We start from the raw sequence: 17,372 nt of genomic DNA on the forward strand, positions 1-17,372 counted from the left end.
AATTGCTCCCCTGGTTCACCAGTTGTTTGACTTTCCACTGGATCACCACACCTCAGGTGAGGTGCAAGGTTGAGAAAGCGGAATTGAACCCACGCTGTTGGACTTGGGACTGTGCGGAAAAGAATGATTCGCTCCAGGAGTGATTGTGCGAAGAAATAGAGATTTGGTATTTTTTAAACAAGACTTTATTCTGAATACAATATTAAACTCTTTAACTTCACTTGCTCTACAGAATAGATTAGGGCTCCTGTTGTTAAAACCCTTAAAACCCCTGTAGACTCTGGCTGAAAATCTTTAAGAAGCTGCTCCAACTGGTTTGGTTCAGCTTCTTTCTTGTCCTCAGACAGGCTGCTCTGCTTTAAATAGTATTGCTATTTTTATAACTATTCTACTGGGATAGAATTGTGGACTCAGTGTCAGACAGATCAGACTTGAAAATGAAAAGTGAAAATCGCTTATTGTCACAAGTAGGCTCCAAAGAATGAAGTGACTGTGAAAAGCCCCCAGTCGCCATATTCCTGTTCGGGGAGGCTGGTACGGGAATTGAACCGTGCTGCTGGCCTGCCTTGGTCTGCTTTCAAAGCCAGTGATTTAGCCCTGTGCTAAACCAGCCTATTCTATGCTAAACCAGCCCTTAACTCTTCTACAAAGCCTTCTTAACACCTCTATAACCCTCTTTGTTGTGATGTCTCTTAATGGAATTGCCTCTGGAAATCTAATGGACACATCCATTGTGGTCACCAGACACTGGATTCTCACTTTTCGTTTTAGGTAGGGGTCCCACACAATCAATTAGGATCCTAATAAAAGGTTCCTTAAATGCTGCAACGGATATTGAAACTGCTGGTTTGATTACTGCTTGAGGTTTCCCCATTTACCTGACATGTGACATGTGCAACAGAATTCATCTACATCCTTCTGCAGTCCCGGTCAATACAAATGTTTTTTGTAATTTTACTTGAGTTTTCCTTACTCCTAAATTACCCTCTATTGGCATCTCATGCATTACCACCATCTATCTTCTCATGAATACATTTTGAATGAAATAACACTGTGGTGTATACACAGATTCTATTTCCGTATATACTGTCTGATGCAACTGCTTTATCTCTGAATCTTTCTGCTGTCATTCAACCAACTTTCTTGAAATAAAGGTATCCACCATCCACCACCACCTCTTGTTCCTTATCAACCATCTGATCAAATATGGTTTCTGACAACTGAACTTCAGCCTCCCTATTGGTACTCCTCAAGTCCTCTTCCTCCTGTCTCAACCTGTGGCTTTGTGATCTTGCCACTACACAATCAGGAAACACTCCAGGATATGTTTCTTGCAACACCTTGTTTGACTTTCCGCTGGCTTTTCAACCACAGTAGGCTGCACTCCCATCTGTGATCCAACCACGCCATTGCCCAGGATAAATTGTAACGCTGGAAAAGGAAATGTTTCTATTACTCCTACCACCTTTTCACCAGACTCTCTAACCTTACCTTACATAGCAGCATACTATTCCTTTCATCGCTAGGGCAACATGGTGGCACAGTGGTTAGCACTGCTGCCTCACAGCACCAGGGACCCGGTTCAATTCCAGTCTTGGGTCAGTCTGTGTGCAGTTCGCCTGGGTTTCCTCCAGGTGCTCCCGATTACTACCGTAGTCCAAAGATGTGCAGGTTAGGTGGATTGGCCATGCTAAATTGCCCCTTAGTGTCCAGAGGTGTGGAGGTTGGGTTGAGAGATTATTGAGATAGGGCAGGGAAGTGTGCTTGGATGGAGTGCTCCTTCAGGGGGTCAGTGCAGACTAGATGGGGAAAATTGGCCTCCTTCTGCACTGTAGGGATTCTGTGATTGCTTCTGACACTTGTTCATATGCACTAAATGTGTTTATTCTCATCTCATCATAATCCCTAGATACCTCCTCGGATAGCGATGAAAACACTTCACTCGCCATACCTACCAACCTTGTTTGAACCAACACTACCCAGGTGGTCTTTGGCCAATTTAATTGTTTAGTCATTTTCTCAAATGAGATAAAAACGCTTCCACATCTTTCTCATCAAACTTTGTCAGTGCTTGAATATATCTAAACATATCCCTCCTACGCTTTTGATTCGGAAGTGATCCTTCCTCTAGACCTTCCACAAGTACTGCAATTAACTCCAACAGTTTAAGTTGATATTTTCTTTTCCTTTCCAACTCCCTCTCATTCATTTTCATTTTGTGAAGATCACATTTTCTCTTTTTCCTTTGCTTCTGCCATTGCCAATCTCGCTTTTTCCTTATCCCTCCTTCCTTTTGCCAATCTTTCAATTTCTACACCAAGCTTCCTCGTTTCCATTCCCTTTTGCAATGTGCCCTCTTTTTCCTGCATTTATAACTGTTTTATTTGTAATTAGCTTATTCTAATGATTCAGGCTGTATCTCTGGCAAATTTGAATGCTGAACTATTGTCTGCATCATCTCTATCCCCTCAACCCTTCCAATAAAGTTAACTGCAGCTTTTCTGCCAATCCCAAAACTTTTGCTTTAGTCTCCCTTTGGAAACCAGCCGGAGTGACTCTTCCACACCCAGGAAAACCTTTGCAACTGAAAGAACCATCTTCAGTCTCTTCCTATTTAAACTTCAAAATCCCAAATAAAGTAACTGGTCCCCACACATTCACTGTCTTTAAATTCAATAATCCAAAGCCAAACAAGGAATTGTACGATAAGATCCCAGCAAAGAGCCCCCAATTTTATTACGATCCCAGACCAGGACCCCAAAAGTGGCTGGGATACTGGATAGAAACCCCAGCATTTTTTTTTTATTTTGTAAGACAGTGAGGAAAGGATTCTTCGCTCCAGGAATGGTTCCATGAAGAAATAGGGATATGGTTTATTTAAAAAAACTTTATTACAAATGCAGTATTAAAACATCTTTAACATCACACTAAACAATAGCTCACAATTACCCTTTAAACAATATCACTCAACACAGTGAATACAGTACCCTTAACTGCCAACTTTATTCCCACTCAAACAACAAGAAAAACCGGTCTGGATTCTCCCAAAATGGGACTATGTCCTCACTCCGGCGTATAAACGCTGGAGTTTTACTCTGGACATTCCTGGGAATAAGTGGGAGCTAATTCACTCACCTGCATGGGGCTAGCAGGGACCCGGAGTAATTCGCGCAGCTTTAGCTGCGGATACGGGCCCCTGCGCTTCCAGTTTTGAGTCCGCGCATGCGCACACCGGTGGCCTCCAGCGGCCGCGCCGAGTGCCATGGCAGACTTGGACCGTGGAGGCAGACGCAAAAATTAGAGCCCCACCGATCGGCCGTGCGCCCGAGGACCTGACCGCGCGGATCTCAACCCCAGCTGCCTATAAGGTCCCCCTGGTGTCCGATCCCCCCGCCCCCCACCAGGGCGGCTCGCGGACTGAGTCCACAGATGCCACGCGAGCATCCCGACCGGCAATCGCAGGTTAGTTCCACGTCGTCGGGAACTTGGCCGGTTGGGAGCGGAGGATCGCTGGGCTGGCCTCTGTCGATGTGCCCCCAGCCACGCGACATACTCCACCAGCACATCTATTCTCGGGTCCCGGAGAAGCGCCGGACTGGCGGCGGGCCCAATTTTGGCGTGAAATTGGATTCTCCGTCCCCCGTGCCGAACACGATTTTTGCGCGGGGCTGCGGAGAATCCAGCCCACCATCTCAGCTCTCAATCCACTGAACTGCAGAGAGCAAACTGTCTGACTTCTGTGCACTGCACCATCTAGAACTCCACTGACCTGCTTTCCATGTAAAATGCCTGGTAACTTAGCTCCATCCAGCAATGACATCACCATACCAAGGTGAAATCTAATTAACTCCACAGGGAATCCCCTTAACCCAAATCCAATAGCCCAAGCTTTTTTATGATGACTTAATCGCACCCCCTACTCCCAAAAGCTTTGTTGTCTTTCAAACTGGGATTTCTTTAAAAACATGATTGCAGCAGTCGCACACACACACACTAACCCAGGCTTTAACACTTACTGCACCAAATACAAATAATGCAATATATTTGACATTTATACATTCATCACACTGCCGGTGTCACACTGTCACTTGCCTGTTGTCTGTCTTTTGCCTGCCAGTGTCACACTGCTGTTTGACTGTTGTCTGCTGGTGTCACACTGTTGTCTGCTGGTGTAACACTGCTGTTTGACTGTTGTCTGCTGGTGTAACACTGTTGTCTGCCGGTGTCACACTGTCGCTTGCCTGTTGTCTGCTGGTGTAACACTGTTGTCTGCCGGTGTCACACTGTCGCTTGCCTGTTGTCTGCCAGCGGCACACTGCCGTCCGCCGGTGTCACATAGTTGTCTGCTGGTGTCTGCTGGTGTAACACTGTTGTCTGCTGGTGTAACACTGTTGTCTGCTGGTGTAACACTGTTGTCTGCTGGTGCCACACTGTTGTCTGCCTGTTGTCTGCTGGTGCCACACTGTTGTCTGCCTGTTGTCTGCTGGTGCCACACTGTTGTCTGCCTGTTGTCTGCTGGTGTCACACTGTTGTCTGTTAGTTTCATACTGTCTGCTGGTGTCATGCTGTTGTCTTCCTCTGGCCTGCTGTCTTTCCACTGGTGTCACACTGTCATCTGCCAATGTCACACTGTTGTCTGCCTGTGGTCTGCCTGTTGTCTGCTGGTGTTGCACTGTTTTATGTTGGTTTCATACTACCTGCTGGTGTCACACTGTTGTCTGCCAGTGTCACATAGTTATTTCCCTGTTGTCTGCTGGTGTCACACTGTTTTGTGCCAGTGTCACACAGGTGTCTGCTGGTGTCACACTGTTGTCTGCCAGTGTCACATAGTTATTTCCCTGTTGTCTGCTGGTGTCACACTGTTTTGTGCCAGTGTCACACAGTTGTCTGCTGGTGTCACACAGTTGTCTGCTGGTGTCACACTATTGCCTGCTGGTGTCACACTATTGCCTGCCGGTGTCACACTATTGCCTGCTGGTGTCACACTATTGCCTGCCGGTGTCACACTATTGCCTGCCGGTGTCACACTGTTGTCTGCTGGTGTCACACTATTGCCTGCCGGTGTCACACTGTTGTCTGCTGGTGTCACACTATTGCCTGCCGGTGTCACACTGTTGTCTGCTGGTGTCACACTATTGCCTGCCGGTGTCACACTGTTGTCTGCTGGTGTCACACTATTGCCTGCCGGTGTCACACTGTTGTCTGCTGGTGTCACACTATTGCCTGCCGGTGTCACACTGTTGTCTGCTGGTGTCACACTATTGCCTGCCGGTGTCACACTGTTGTCTGCTGGTGTCACATTATTGCCTGCCGGTGTCACACTGTTGTCTGCTGCTTTAACACTGCCTGCTGGTGTCACACTGTTGTCTGCTGCTTTAACACTGCCTGCTGGTGTCACACCATGGTGCAGTGTCGGAGTTTGATGCAGTTGCAGTTTGCTGCTGTTTCTCGCTCTTCGTCTGCCTGAAGGAAAAGAGAGGGGAGCAGAAAATGGGAAAAAGGGAAACTCAGCCATGGGGTGGATGGGGCTTCGGGAAAAAATATCAGCCTTTCAGACCATCAATTCCATTTGCTTCTATTCCATCCCGAACCCACCCTTTCTCCAAACCAGCTCTGACTCACACCCATGGGTAAGACATCCCATAAATCACTTCCCGCCTAATCTGATGAAATAGATTCCACAAAATTCAACACAGAGTCACACATACGGCCCTGTGGGAGGCCATTCAGCCCATTAAACACTGGGCGCGATTCTCCGCTGCCCACGACGGGTCGGAGAATAGCGGGAGGGCGTCCCCGACATTTTTCACGCCCTCCCGCTATTCTCCCACCCCCTCCCCCACAACGGCCACCCCACGACACGAATCGCTGCTCGCCGTTTTTTACGGCGAACAGCGATTCTCCCCGGGCCGATGGGCCGAGTTCCCAGGCCTTTATGGCCGTTTTTACGGCAGCAAACACACCTGCTTGCTACCGTCGTAAAAACGGCCGCAACATGCCCGTTCTGGGCATCCTGGGCCCCGATTGGCACGGCAGTACCACGGCCGTGCCAAGGGGGGCATGGGCCTGCGATTGGTGCCCAACGATCGTGGGCAGTGCGTCCATAACGGACGCACTCTTTCTCCCTCCGCCGCCCCGCAGGATCAGTCCGCGGGGCGGCCGAGGGAGATGACGGCCCTGCGCATGTGCGGGTTGGAGCCGTCCAACCCGCGCATGCGCGGCTGACGTCATCGTGCGGGTCAGCTGGCGTGACGCTTGGCGTGTGGACTTAGCGACGGTCGCTAAGGCTGCAATGCCGTGCTTCATGGGGCCCCGCTGCTAGCCCCACCCAGGGTGGAGAATCGGGTCCCGGGAGGGGGCGTAGAGGCTGCCGTGAAACACGGCCAGTTTCACGGCAGCCTTTACGATTCTCCGCATTTGCGGAGAATCTCGCCCACTGTGTTTGGAGATAGCAGGACAAATCATCAAAGGGTTGGGGGAGGGGGGGGGGATTTAAACTATAGTATCTTGTCAATTCATTACCGGGATATGGGCTTCGCTGGCTGGGCCCACCATTTATTGCCCATCTCTAATTGGCCCTTCAGAAGGTGGTGGTGAGCCGCTGCAGTCCATGTGATGTAGATACACCCACAGTGCTGTCAAGGAGGGAGTTCCAGGAGTTTGCCCCAGCGACAGTGAAGGAACAGCGATACATTTCCAAGTCAGGGGGGTGAGTGACTTGGAGGGAAACCTCCAGGTGGTGGGGTTCCCAGGTATCTGCTGCTCTTGTCCTTCCAGATGGTAGTGATCATGGGTTTGGAAGGTGCTGCCTAAGGAGCCTCGGTGAGTTCCTGCACCTTGTAGAAGGTACACATGGCTGCCACTGAAATGAAATGAAATTAAAATCGCTTATTGTCACAAGTAGGCTTCAATTAAGTTACTGTGAAAAGCCCCTAGTCGCCACATTCCGGCACCTGTTCGGGGAGGGTGGTACGGGAATTGAACCGCGCTGCTGGCCTGCCTCAGTCTGCTTTAAACTGTGCATCGGTGGTGGAGGAACTGAATGTTTAAGGTCACGAATTGGCCACAACTTTCAGATTGGAGAGGCTGAATGGGTTTCCTCCTCTGCTTACATAACCGGCCTTCAGATCTGTGCACTGAAAGATCTTCAGATCTGTGTACTTGGTGACTGGAAAAGATCCTATAGCCACTGCGGGGCGGGGGGGGGGGGGCTTCTCCTGGTGTGCCGGGGCCAATTTTTATGCCTCAACCAAATTCACTAACAAGAAAATCATCTGGCTCAAAATATAATTTCTGAATGGGGGATCGTGCTGTCCACAAATTGGCTTCCGTGTTTTCCACTTTATTACACCCCACTTCAAATGAGAGGCCGTCTCACTGACAGTAAGTGGGGGGGGCGGAGGAAGAGGCAGATGGGAGAAACGTAATCAGACTGGGAAACTGAATGGACAGACATTCCCTGCCCCCCCCCCCCCCCCCCCATTGGCAAGGGAGAGAGAAAGGGGAGTATAATCCAACCAGACTACGCAATGGGCACACAATGAACCTACCTGTTTAACCCGGCTGGATATGCCTTCAATTCCACCTGTGATGGGTTGCAGGGCACCTTCATTCTTGAGTCCTTCCAAAGGCAAAGTCAGGTTGCATGGCATCTACAACAGGGAGGACATCCAATAAACGCAGCCTGGGATTAAACTACCAACACCAGACATGTGGAGATACTGAGGCCTCACTCAGGTCCACACACATACACACTCTCTCTCTCACACACACATACACACTCAGACACACACATTTACACGCACAAACACACACCCACTCACGATAACACAGACATGCACAGGGAGACTCACATCACTCACACTTTCACTCACTCAGTGCCTTACCCACACACAAACGTTTACACACATTCAGAGCAACACAAAACACAGATACACACACAAACACATGCAAAGACACACATTGAACCAAACGCAGACACACGGACACGAATGCACAGAAACACATAAAAACACACAAAGGCACGCTGTGCAGCAACAGACAGGGTCAGTGCTGAGGGAGCACTGCACTAATGGAGGGTCAGTACTGAAGGAGAGCTGAACTGTCAGAGGGTCAGTACTGAGGGAGTGCTGCACTGTCAGAGGGTCAGTACTGAGGGAGAGCTGCACTGTCAGAGGGTCAGTACTGAGGGAGTGCTGCACTGTCAGAGAGTCAGTACTGAGGGAGTTTTCACTATTGGAGGGTCAGTACTGAGGGAGCACTGCACTGTTGGAGAGTCATTACTGAGGGAGCCCTGTGCTGTCGGAAGGTCAGTACCGAAGTGTGCACATATCCCTTTGTTAGACCACATTTGGGGCTCTATGCACAGTGAGCCTGTTTTCATGCTCTACACCTCTTTGACTATAATTTACAGGCACCAGATTTTAAGTAAAACAGGAAAAAACTTTATTTCTAACGAGAAGAGATAAACATGTAATGGTGATAATAGAACAGCAGTCTGCTGATTTAATTATTCCCCTCCTTCACTGTTTAACCCTCCACCCCCCACCACCACCACACACACAAGGCAAACACACAGAGGGGTAGGGAAGCATTAAAATAATGGGGAGATAAATTTTTTGTGGGAAATATTTTTATTAATATTTAACAATTTTAATACAAAACCTACAAAAACACAGAATAACAGTTAAAAAGTCTCCTCCCCCACCACCTTACTAAGCTCCCCCCCCCCCCACCCTTCCTGTTCCTCCCCCTCCTGAACAAAACAGTGACCAGCTCTTTAAACTACATTATAAGTGCCCATCATATGCAGTAAAACCCTTCCACTGACCCTCTCACGGTAAACTTAACCTTCTTGAGGTATAAAAGATCCATCAAGTCACCCAGCCATGCAGAGGCGCTTGGCGGTGTCATCAACCTCCAGCTCGTGAGGATCCGTCTCCTTACCATCAGTGAGGCAAAGGCCAGGATGTCTGTGCCCACCCCCGTCCAGAGCTTCGGCGCAACCAAAACCCCCAAAATTGTCACCAATGGGCAAGGCTCCAACCTTGTTGACATAGTCTCAAGAAAAGACCTCCAGAAGTCTGGCAGTTTTGAGCACAGCCGGAACATGTGCGCCTACTGTGCTGCCCCCCCCCCCCCCCCCTACCCATACACCAATCGCATCTATCATCCACCCCCTCAAAAGATCCACTCTTTCCAGTTTTCTGAAGGTGTGCTCGGAACACCGTTTTTAGCTGGATGAAACTCAGCTTCGCACAGGGTGAGGTCGAGTTCACCCTCCTCAGTACCTCACTCCAAACCTCCTCCTCCAAGGGCAGACCCAGCTCCTCTGCCCACTTTGCCTTCACACCCTCAACAGAGCCCATGGCCTTCACCCATCATCGGAATAGGGGGGAGATTGTATGGGGATTACAGATGAGTATCTTTGCTGCCGAGGTTGTAGTCTCTGCAGTTGGCTGTCTTCTCAGGTTGAAAAGTGTTGAAACCACCAGCTGGTTTGGATCTTCTAGCTGGAATAACAGCTTGTCTCAGTTAAACAGTATCAGAACAGCAGCTTTCACAAGGCCTCAGAGAGATCTGGCAACCTTCCAACGGGAGGAATCCGAAAAGTTCCCACGCAGCCCTGTCTTCAAGCTTTAAGTACTTACTCGCTGCTCTGTTTACCTGGAGGGAGCTCCAGCTGGGATATTAGAGAGAGTTCCACCCTTTCTGGCAGAGACATTAAACAGAGTTCTCCTGGGTTCAGATGACACTGAAACCCACGCAGACAGAGTCACACAGCAAGGTGACTTCCCGAACAATCCGGATCAATCCGCGTCGAGGATCTGCTAAGTCTGAGGAACATAAAGCCACCATTGGCCGCCAGCCAAATCCATAAAACTGTGACATCACTGAACCATGCCACACAGCACATTGTTTAGGGGGAGGTGTTCTTGGACCAATCCAAACACCACTTTATGCTGGGGTTTACAAATAAAGGCTGGAATACGTAGAAGCCAGCAGAGCAGAGAATAAAGGAATTACACAAGGAAAGCAAGGTTTAAAGAGGGAAATCAAGGTTTAAACATGTGGATCCTTACATTCTGCATACGTCTGTCCTGGCAGTCTCCCTAAATTCCAAAATTTGTGCCTATTTGCCTCAGGAACCAATTGGTACGCATCTAGAATAGTCTTATTTACCATTTCATAATCCTTCGACTCCTACTCTGACAAGGTAGCGTAAACTTCCTGCATCCGCCCCATCAACTCACTCTGCAGGGATAATGTCCACTTGGCTTTTGCCAACTCCATTTGAGTTGCTATTTTCTCAAAATCCCAAATCGACTTCCTTCTCTTCAAATTTTGGGAGAGCCTGTATAAACTTAAACATATCGCCACATAGAGTTCTGTTCTGGGACTAAGTTCCCCTTGTAGCCACCTGAGATGGCCACTAACGAACACAAAATGGAAGACTGCAAAGAGTGCAGGGAAAACGGACATGTTAAAGAGCAAACAGCTTGCAGAGCAATTATGTATTGGGACAACTGCAGAAACCGGTTTCTGACTGCTGCAGAGACCAGGCAGCGCTGTGAAAGAGAAGTCGTTAGCATACTAATGAGGTGATACCGGGCAAGTCCCAGATACAATGGACACAAATTAAGTATCAATCGATACATTCAATAGGAGGCCAGACCCAGTGGCGCCAGAGAAGCCCAGGACAATAAGTCCTAAGAACCGCCCCAGCAACCAAGGAACGGCCCTAGGATTGGGGGGTTCAAAACATATCGATTGGGAAGAGGCCCAATCGATCCCAAGCAGGTAAGGGAGTCCGCCCAAAGGGGCGCGGACCCCCTGGGACCTATAAAAGAAAGGTCCCACACATGGTTCAGTCTGCTGTCTCCGGCCTCCGGCTCCAGCCTCCAGACCACTGTCTTCTACATCAGCCGTTGAGCAGCAGCCACCAAAACGTAAGTGCCTAAACGACGACCGATACCTCAAACTGGCATTACTGACACCCTTGCCAACTGATAGCGATTCGAAGCCTGCAGACCAGAACAGAACAAAGGCCTTGTTCCCTGACCTCGCAGTTCCTTCTTAGCTAAGTGTTAGTTGTTTAGTGGTAGAAGTAAGTTTAATCTTTAGCGTGTGCATGAGTGTTATTATAATTGTGTTATAATAAACTCTAATTGTTTTCGACTTACTAATTGGTGTACAGCTTTATTGCTTTGAACTTAACCTTGAAACCTGTGGCGGTGTCTTTATGGCACCTGGCGACTCCAGAGCTTAGAACGTGAAACAGAGCCAAAGCGAGTGTTAAGCACACTCACCCAGAACGACCAACACCCTCTGCACTCTGGCAGCTTCCCCCTCATTTCTAGTACCCTAAGCTCGAATCTATCTCCTTTTTTTTCATTTCTCTCTTTCTCTTTCTTTTCTCTCATTCTCTTTCTTTTCTCTCATTTTCTTTTTCCTCTCTGTTTGTTTCCATCTCCATTTTTTAAAATTCCCTTTCACGCTGTAACCGCAACCAAACCCTCTACAGCTCCATTTCCCCATCAGAAGACGTTTCTGATACTGCACTCTCTCGAAGGGGCCCCTGTGCTCCGAGCACCTCCATCAAATTTAAATGCTTAGCATTTGCTTCAAATACCTCTGCCTTCTTTGCTCTAGCTGGTATAACCAGTTTTAATTTACCTGCCAATTTGACTCGCCGGTCTTTGCGGAGCCCCTCCAAATAATCTCCACCTGGAGAAAAGGCATGGCAGCTGCCAGAACCATCCTGTTATATCACTACACACCGGGATTCTCTTTACAATGTACTCTGGAAACCAAATTCGCTATCTGATGCTCCGTACCCTGGACTTGAGCCCCCAATTTATGCTACGACACCCTGGGCTAGGGTGTGGTCAATTCCAGTCCCACTAGCCCCGGAGTCCCAACTTAATTCAATTAACCAATAATTCTTATAAAGTGCTTTTAGATCTTTGGCTCTCGACTGCTCCAATAACTTACAGGCACCAGATTTGGACGTAAAACACACAAACTGTTTATTTATAACAAGAGAAGAGATAAAATATGCAATAACTAAACAGGAATAACAGCCTGCTAACCTATAACTTTTCCCTTTGACCATCCCACCTTCTTCCCAAACACACACAAGACAGATGCACAGAGGAAGGGAAAGGGGTAAAATAATAGGGGTTAGAATATGGAAGAAAGAGAGATAGAACATAGAACAGTATATCACAGAACAGGCACTTCAGCCCTTGATGTTGTGCCGAGCCTTGCCCGAAACCAAGATCAAGCTATCCCACTCCCTGTCATTCTGGTGTGCTCCATGTGCCTATACAATAACCGCTTGACAGTTCCGAAAGTGTCCGACTCCACTATCACAGCAGGCAGTCCATTCCACACCCTAACCACTCTCTGAGTAAAGAACCTACCTCGGACATCCCTCCTATATCTCCCACCCTGAACCTTATAGTTATGCCCCTTTGTAACAGCTATATCTACCTGAGGAAATAGTCTCTGAACATCCACTCTATCTATCCACCTCATCATCTTATAAACCTCTATTAAGTCGCCTCTCATCCTCCTCCGCTCCAAAGAGAAAAGCCTTCAACCTTTCCTCATAAGACCTATCCTCCAAATCAGGCAGCATCCTGGTAAATCTCCTTTGCACCCTTTCCAATGCTTCACATCCTTCCTATAGTGAGGTGACCAGAACTGCACACACTACTCCAAATGAGGTCTCACCAGGGTCATGTACAGTTGCAGCATAACCCCACGGCTCTTAAACTCAAGCCCCCTATTCATAAACGCTAACACACTATATGCCTTCTTCACGGCTCTATCCACTTGAGTGGCAACCTTCAGAGATCTGTGGACATGAACCCCGAGATCGCTCTGTTCCTCCACATTCCTCAGAACCCTGCCGTTGACCCTGTAATCCGCATTCAAATTTTTCCCACTAAAATGAATCACCTCGCACTCATCAGGGTTAAACTCCATCTGCCATTTTTCGGCCCAGCTTTACATCCTATCAATGTCTCTTTGCAGCCGGCAATAGCCCTCCACCTCATCCACTACTCCACCAATCTTGGTGTCATCAGCAAATTTACTGACCCATCCTTCAGTCCCCTCCTCCAAGTCATTGATAAAAATCACAAATAGCAGAGGACCCAGCACTGATCCCTGTGGTACACCGCTGGTAACTGGTCTCCAGTCTGAAAATTTTCCATCCACCACCACTCTCTGTCTTCTATTTGATAGCCAGTTACTTATCCAATTGGCCAAATTTCCCTCTATCCCACACCTCCTTACTTTCTTCATGAGCCGACCATGGTGAACCTTATCAAACGCCTTACTAAAATCCATGTATACGACATCAACTGCTCTACCTTCATCTACACAATTAGTTACCTCCTCAAAGAATTCAATCAAATTCGTGAGGAAAGACTTACCCTTCAAGAATCCGTGTTGACTATCCCGGATTAAGCTGCATCTTTCCAAATGGTCATAAATCCTATCCTTCAGGACCTTTTCCATTAACTTACCGACCACCGATGTAAGACTAACCGGTCTATAATTACCAGGGTCATTCCTATTCTCTTTCTTGAACAGAGGAGCAACATTCACCGCTCTCCAGTCCTCTGGCACTACTCCCGTGGACAGTGAGGACCCAAAGATCAAAGCCATAGGCCCTGCAATCTCATCCCTTGAGTCCCAAAGAATCCTATGATATATCCCATCTAGCCCAGGGGACTTTTCGACCCTTAGGTTTTTTAAAATTGCTAATCCTCAGAACATCTACCTCCTCCAGCCTACCTGCCTGTATCACACTCTCATCCTCAAAAACATGGCACCTCTCCTTGGTGAACACTGAAGAAAAGTATTTATTCAACGCCTCTCCTATCTCTTCTGACTCCATGCACAAGTTCCCACTACTGTCCTTGACCGGCCCTAACCTCACCCTGGTCATTCTTTTATTTCTCACATAAGTGTAAAAAGCCTTGGGGTTTTCCTTGATCTGACCCGCCAAGGACTTCTTATGCCCCCACCTAGCTCTCCTAAGCCCTTTTTTTTAGCTCATTCCTTGCTACCTTTAAAAAAAAAATTTAGTGTACCCAATCATTTTTCCAATTAAGGGGCAATTTAGAGTGGCCAATCCACCTAGCTTGCACATTTTTGGGTTGTGGGGGCGAAACTCACACAGACACAGGTAGTGGAGAGAATGTGGAACTCGCAGGGAGTGGGGGGAATGTGTGACTCACTCCTACAGGGAGTGGGGAGAATGTGGGACTCACTCCCACAGGGAGAGGGGAGAATGTGGAACTCGCTCCCACAGGGAGTGGGGAGAATGTGGGACTCACCCCCCCCGAAAGGGTACCGAACGGAACAGGGTGGCACGGCGGTATGTTGGCTGCCCTCTCCCCCCCAGTCCGGCACCAAGCCCTCCAGAGGATGTTCGCCGGGGATTCAAAGGCCTAAGGGCGGCGGGAGGCAGTGCGCTGTCTCCACCTCTGATGTGTATCCTGGGGACACACCTCGACATAACAGTAGACCACGGAGGGTCAAGAAGAGTGAGGAGCACTAGGTAGGCACTGGTGAGGTCACTATTTGTAGCTAGGGGGAATAGAAATCCATCACAGTAAAATGTTCACTATTAAAACATGTCACACCTGATACATGTGAAGCCTCTGTCGCGTTAACCTTCACAGCGGGACTGCTCAATCCCCATTCCCCTGCCTGCCCCCCCTCCCTTGGGGCACAGTGGTGTGGTCCAAGATCTAAAGCCTCTGATGCAGACCTCGTTCAGAGGATGGACCTGAGTGCGCTGTCAGCAGAAAGACAGGAGTCAAACTACTGCAGAAACTGAGGAGCTTCAGAGCTTTTCTCACAGCGAGTTATCTTCACTTCCAGCCTTGTATGGTGACCTGCTGACAGTGCAAACACAGGCCCATCACGCTGCAGTGATGTTACATAGACCCTTGGAGGGGGGGAACAGGGTGGCCGGGGAGGGAGTGGGGAATGGGGGCAAAGGGGGGATTTAGGGGGAGGTGAATGGAGGGAGGAAAGGAAAAGGGGGGAGCCAAGTGGATTGGGGGAGGGTAATGGGGAGGAGTGCAGGGAATGGGGAGAGCGGGGGATGGAGGGTGGAGGGAAATGGGGGGATGGGGTGGGACTTGGCCCCACAGGGAGTGGGAGAATGCGGGACTCACTCCCACAGGGAGTGGGGAGAATGTGGGACTCACTCCCACAGGGAGTGGGGACAATGCGGGACTCGCTTCCACAGGGAGTGGGAGAATGCGGGACTCACTCCCACAGGGAGTGGGGAGAATGTGGGACTCACTCCCACAGGGAGTGGGGAGAATGCGGGACTCGCTTCCACAGGGAGTGGGAGAATGCGGGACTCACTCCCACAGGGAGTGGGGAGAATGTGGGACTCACTCCCACAGGGAGTGGGGAGAATGTGGGACTCACTCCCACAGGGAGTGGGGAGAATGCGGAACATGGCCCCAGAGAGAGTGCTCAAGGTGAATAGTGTGGATGTATTGAAGTGGAAAGCTGGATAAACACCTGAGGGAGAGAGGAATAGAAGGATCTGGTGATGTGGGCGTTGCAGGGGGAGATGAAGAAAGGGGTGGGAGGAGGCTCCAGTGGAGCAGGAACACGATATGCAACAGATGGGCTGAATGGCCTGATTCCATGGTGGGAATTCAAGGTAATTCTGTAACAAATCAGGTGGGCCCCGGGAGGAGAGGGAACAATTATCAGAATGCAAATCTGCCTACCGTCTGTCTTCCTGTGAGATTCTGGGAACCGGAATGATCCATCATCGTCACTGCGAAATAAACACAGAAAAGTGAGAGAGAGTGGGAAAAAATAGAATTACAGGAATGCTCCCAGGGATGAGGAACTTCCCTTAACATGGAAAGACTGGGAGAAGCTGGGATTGTTCTCCTCGGAGCAGAAACGTTTAAGGGGAGATTGAATCGAGACGTTCTAAACCCTGAGATGAGTTTGGATGCAGCACAGGAGTGATTGGTCGAATGACCTACGCCTGTGCGATATCATTCTGTGATTCTGTGACCGCTCTCTGGTCAAGGACCACTCCAGATCACGGCTGAAGGGTAAAGAGAGTCCATCAGATATCTGAGAGGTTTGTCCATATTCCAACCACGCAATTCATAATAGGATCAGTACTGAGGGAGTGCCGCACTGTCAGAGGGTCAGTACTGAGGGAGTGCTGCACTGTCAGAGGGTCAGTGCTGAGGGAGAGCTGCACTGTCAGAGGGTCAGTACTGAGGGAGTGCTGCACTGTTAGAGGGTCAGTACTGAGGGAATGCAGCACTGTCAGAGGGTCAGTCCTGAAAGAGTGCTGCATTGTCGGAGGGTCAGTACTGAGGGAGTGCTGCACTGTCAGACGGTGAGTACTGAGGGAGTACCACACTGTCAGAGGGTCAGTACTGAGAGTGTGCAGCACTGTCAGAGGATCAGTACTGAAGGAGTGCTGCACTGTCAGAGGGTCAGTACTGAGGGAGTGCCGCACTGTCAGAGGGTCAGTATTGAGGGTGTGCTGCACTGTCAGAGGGTCGGTACTGAGGGTGTGCTGCACTGTCGGAGGGTAAGTACTGAGGGAGTGCCGCACTGTCAGAGGGTCAGTACTGAGGGTGTGCTGCACTGTCAGAGGGTCGGTACTGAGGGTGTGCTGCACTGTCTGAGGGTCAGTACTGAGGGAGTGCTGCACTGTCAGAGGGTCAGTACTGAGGGAGTGCCACACTGCCAGAGGGTTAGTGTTGAGGGAGTGCTGCACTGTCAGAGGGTCAGTACTGAGGGTGTGCTGCACTGTCAGAGGGTCAGTGCTGAGGGTGTGCTGCACTGTCAGAGGGTCGGCACTGAGGGTGTGCTGCACTGCCAGAGGGTCGGTACTGAGGGAGTGCTGCACTGTCAGAGGGTCGGTACTGAGGGAGTGCTGCATTGTCAGAGGGTCAGTGCTGAGGGAGTGCTGCACTGACAGAGGGTCAATACTGAGGGAGTGCTGCACTGTCAGAGGGTCGGTACTGAGGGTGTGCTGCACTGTCTGAGGGTCAGTACTGAGGGAGTGCTGCACTGTCAGAGGGTCAGTACTGAGGGAGTGCCACACTGCCAGAGGGTTAGTGTTGAGGGAGTGCTGCACTGTCAGAGGGTCAGTACTGAGGGTGTGCTGCACTGTCAGAGGGTCAGTGCTGAGGGTGTGCTGCACTGTCAGAGGGTCGGCACTGAGGGTGTGCTGCACTGCCAGAGGGTCGGTACTGAGGGAGTGCTGCACTGTCAGAGGGTCGGTACTGAGGGAGTGCTGCATTGTCAGAGGGTCAGTGCTGAGGGAGTGCTGCACTGACAGAGGGTCA

The 17,372-nt window shown here is 49.6% G+C and overlaps 1 protein-coding gene across 1 annotated transcript in view; it reads right to left on the minus strand.

The window, feature by feature from the left end:
* Positions 1-1,604: 1,604 nt before the first annotated feature.
* The window catches only part of LOC119974745 (V-set and immunoglobulin domain-containing protein 10-like), a 49,136-nt gene continuing 33,368 nt past the window's right edge, over positions 1,605-17,372 (minus strand). The window contains exons 10-12 of the mRNA XM_038813935.1: positions 15,777-15,826; positions 7,551-7,652; positions 1,605-5,463 (exon numbers count right to left, since the gene is read on the minus strand). Of these exons, the coding sequence (XP_038669863.1) occupies positions 5,395-5,463; positions 7,551-7,652; positions 15,777-15,826 (221 nt within the window). The 3' untranslated portion in view covers positions 1,605-5,394. The remainder of the gene's footprint in view (positions 5,464-7,550; positions 7,653-15,776; positions 15,827-17,372) is intronic.

Source organism: Scyliorhinus canicula, chromosome 12 (assembly GCF_902713615.1).
Source record: "Scyliorhinus canicula chromosome 12, sScyCan1.1, whole genome shotgun sequence".
Lineage (NCBI taxonomy): Eukaryota > Metazoa > Chordata > Chondrichthyes > Carcharhiniformes > Scyliorhinidae > Scyliorhinus > Scyliorhinus canicula.